The 2,972-nt window shown below is 43.6% G+C and overlaps 1 protein-coding gene across 1 annotated transcript; it reads left to right on the forward strand.

Annotated features, from left to right (window-relative positions):
• The first annotated feature begins 1,811 nt into the window (after positions 1-1,811).
• LOC128860057 (uncharacterized) lies at positions 1,812-2,769 on the forward strand. The gene is made up of 2 exons (XM_054097291.1): positions 1,812-2,333; positions 2,407-2,769. The coding sequence occupies exons 1-2, from the start codon at positions 1,812-1,814 to the stop codon at positions 2,767-2,769; spliced, it is 885 nt and encodes a 294-aa protein (XP_053953266.1).
• The last annotated feature ends 203 nt before the right edge of the window (positions 2,770-2,972 follow it).

Below are 2,972 nucleotides of genomic sequence, written 5' to 3' on the forward strand. Positions count from 1 at the left end.
ACCAGTTTTTGAGAGGACATGGATGCTTCAAAGCACATCTATACAGGTTCAACCACAACGACAATCCTTATTGCGACTACTGCATTGGAAACAGCTCGCGCTTCCGTTCTGCAAAAAAAAAAACTCCATAGAACCTTTGGAGAACCTCCTTCACCGGAAACGTTCGTACATCATAGGCTGCGTTCGAAGGAATAGTAGAATGTGAAATGCGACTTAGTGGCCGAGATTATGAAAGAGATGAGGCGTCTGGAAAGACTACGACATAGCAATGGCGGCTAATCGCCTTCCCTCTCCGCGAAGTAATACCTGACGGAGATAAACAGGCTCAGTCTAGTTTCAGAAGTGTTCTGCTATTAGCGTATGCTGACGATATTCATATCGTTGGTCTGGACAACCGTTCGTACGTTCAGCTTACTCCAGTCTGGAGTAGGAAGCAGAAAAAGTAGATCTTGTGGTGAACAAGCGTAAAACAAAGTATGTGCAACATACAAAGAGTCCGCGCATCTTGTGCAACACTTCACTGTCAGCAACTGCGATTTTGAAGTGGTACCAATGTTAACAGCCAGAACGAGGCAGCCTAGAGATTAAACGGAGGATAACTGTTGCCAACATGTGTTACTTGGGCTCAGTAGGCAATTGAGAAGTAGAACTCTCGCTCGAAAAACCGAAACAACGCTGTACAAAAGCCTAATCATCCCCGTCCTTATATATGGGGCAAAAGCTTGGACGATGGCGAAAACTGATAAGAAAGCGCTGGGGGGCGTTCGAAAGAAAAATTCTCTGAAAAATCTTTGGATATTTTGATACCGAGATGTGGACATAGTGAAGTGTATTAAAATACAGCGGCTGCCCTGGCTTGGTCATGTCGCGAGGATGAACGAAAGTGCTCCGACACAGCAGTCTAGCGAGAGGGAACGTTGGAGAATTTAGTGAGACATAACCTGGCAGCACTCGGTGTCATAAACTGACGCTAGCAAGCAGCGACCCGATCTAGATGACGCAATTTTCAATTCAGCCAAAACCGACATACAGTTGTAGTGCCGTCTAAGTAAGTGGTATCGAATTTCGCAGCAAATTTTGGAACTGTTTACTATCGTGTCTCTTTGTCTTTTCTTTATATGGTCAATAATAATTAAACAAATCAAAAACACATAAATATTCCACCAATCCTTCCAATTTCTATAAACAAAATCCTTTCTAAATAGTCTTGACAGCTGCTTGTCGATTGTGCAGCTAATCTGCCACATTTAAACAGGTATACTAATCTTTCTGGATTAATCGCTAATCATTGCAGATGGAAACGTATTTTAGACTCAAGCGATCGGTTAGTATGACAGCAGAAGAAAATTTGTTCAGACGTTTTTCTCTGTGTACAATTGACTCTGCGTGTTTCAGTGCGGCTTAGATTTTTCAATCCACCAACAGCTAACATCAACATTTAGCAGTATTTTAAAACTCATAGCGCCAAATATGTATTTGTATATCTAAAAATTTTTCTTTTTAATGCAGACACGAAAAGATGCAACTGGTGGATGCCACATGCAAACCTTAAGTGCAGTATAAAACAGTTTCACAATCTGTAGAGCATATCAGTTGCATTTCCAGAGCCACACAGTGGTGATGTCATTTTGATCACAAAAAAAGGCCAAAACAAAAAGAACTTAAGATTTATTGTTAAAAATTTAAACGCAGTGTACCACAACCACGCTCAAGGATTCGAAAGAAGGATACACCAAGCAACAACTCATCGAATTGGTTTCCATGTGTATTTCTAAAGCGTCCACTCAGGCCTACCAAAGATACACACAACCATGTTGAGCCACTCATTTTGGCTGCTAGCAACATTAACAGTCCTTTCGTGCACCTTCCGCAATGTGACGACGCGTACCGCCACCGGTTCGACGGCACAACAACTAACCGCTGCACAAGCCAAAGATGGCGGCGGCGGCGGCAGTGGTGACAGTGGTAGTGCGCATTCATGGGCCAGCTCTGGCGCGAGTAGCTCCGCTGCCTTCTGGGGTGATCTTTCGCAAGCCTATCGAATTTATAAGAATTGCACGCAAGACAATCTCTCGGTGTGCCTGAAGGTGAAACTATTGACGGGGCTGCAGCGTGTGTTACGATCTTCGAAGGTGCTTAAATTGATTGATGGCGTGCAATTCGTCAAGAGCGGCGATGAGGCGACAAATGGCAACGCGGCGCCTCGGTTGAGTTTCACCAATGAAAAGGAGCTCGAAGCGGTGTTGCCACGTGGCGAAGCCGCTAAGGAGCAGGTGCTGCACAGTATGATTGCGCGGGAATTTTCCAATTTGCTGGAGAATTTCACGTTGCAGGTAATTCAATATTTTCAAATTTTTTGAGACAAAAAATACTTCAACTAATGCATATGCATATCCACTTGTTCAGGTCAAATTTCCCTACATGCAAGGCGCGGCGTCAAACACCGACGAAATCGTTTCAGAGGGACGAAAGAAAAAGGACAAGAAAGGTGGTGGTGGCGCTTACATAATGATTCCACTACTGCTCGGCGGCACATTCATACCAATCGCCTATGGCGCCCTAGCAATGTTGGCGGGTAAAGCGTTGATCGTTTCCAAGTTGGCGCTCGTGTTGGCCTCCATTATCGGCATTAAGAAACTACTAAGTGGCAACAACAAGGACTCGCACGAAGTGGTCGTCTCGTCGGGTGGCCATTCAGGTTGGGGACGTGACATGGATCTGGCATACAGTGGCTGGAAACCTGGCAAAGAGGGTGTGAAGGGTATGTAGTGGGAATTGGGAAGTGAAGATTTTGTGTTCAAAGTAAATAGGAATGCAATGACAGCTGGACCAAAGATGTTGACGATGGAAACTAGCAATTAGACAAATATTTTTATATTTTTATATTTATTGATTTATTTTTTATGTAAAGTCCAATAATAGATAACAGTTAAATGTGTGTGTGTTAAGTTTTCGCCTTTAGTACTTTAGTT

This window comes from Anastrepha ludens, chromosome 2 (assembly GCF_028408465.1).
Source record: "Anastrepha ludens isolate Willacy chromosome 2, idAnaLude1.1, whole genome shotgun sequence".
In the NCBI taxonomy this organism is placed as follows: Eukaryota; Metazoa; Arthropoda; class Insecta; order Diptera; family Tephritidae; genus Anastrepha; species Anastrepha ludens.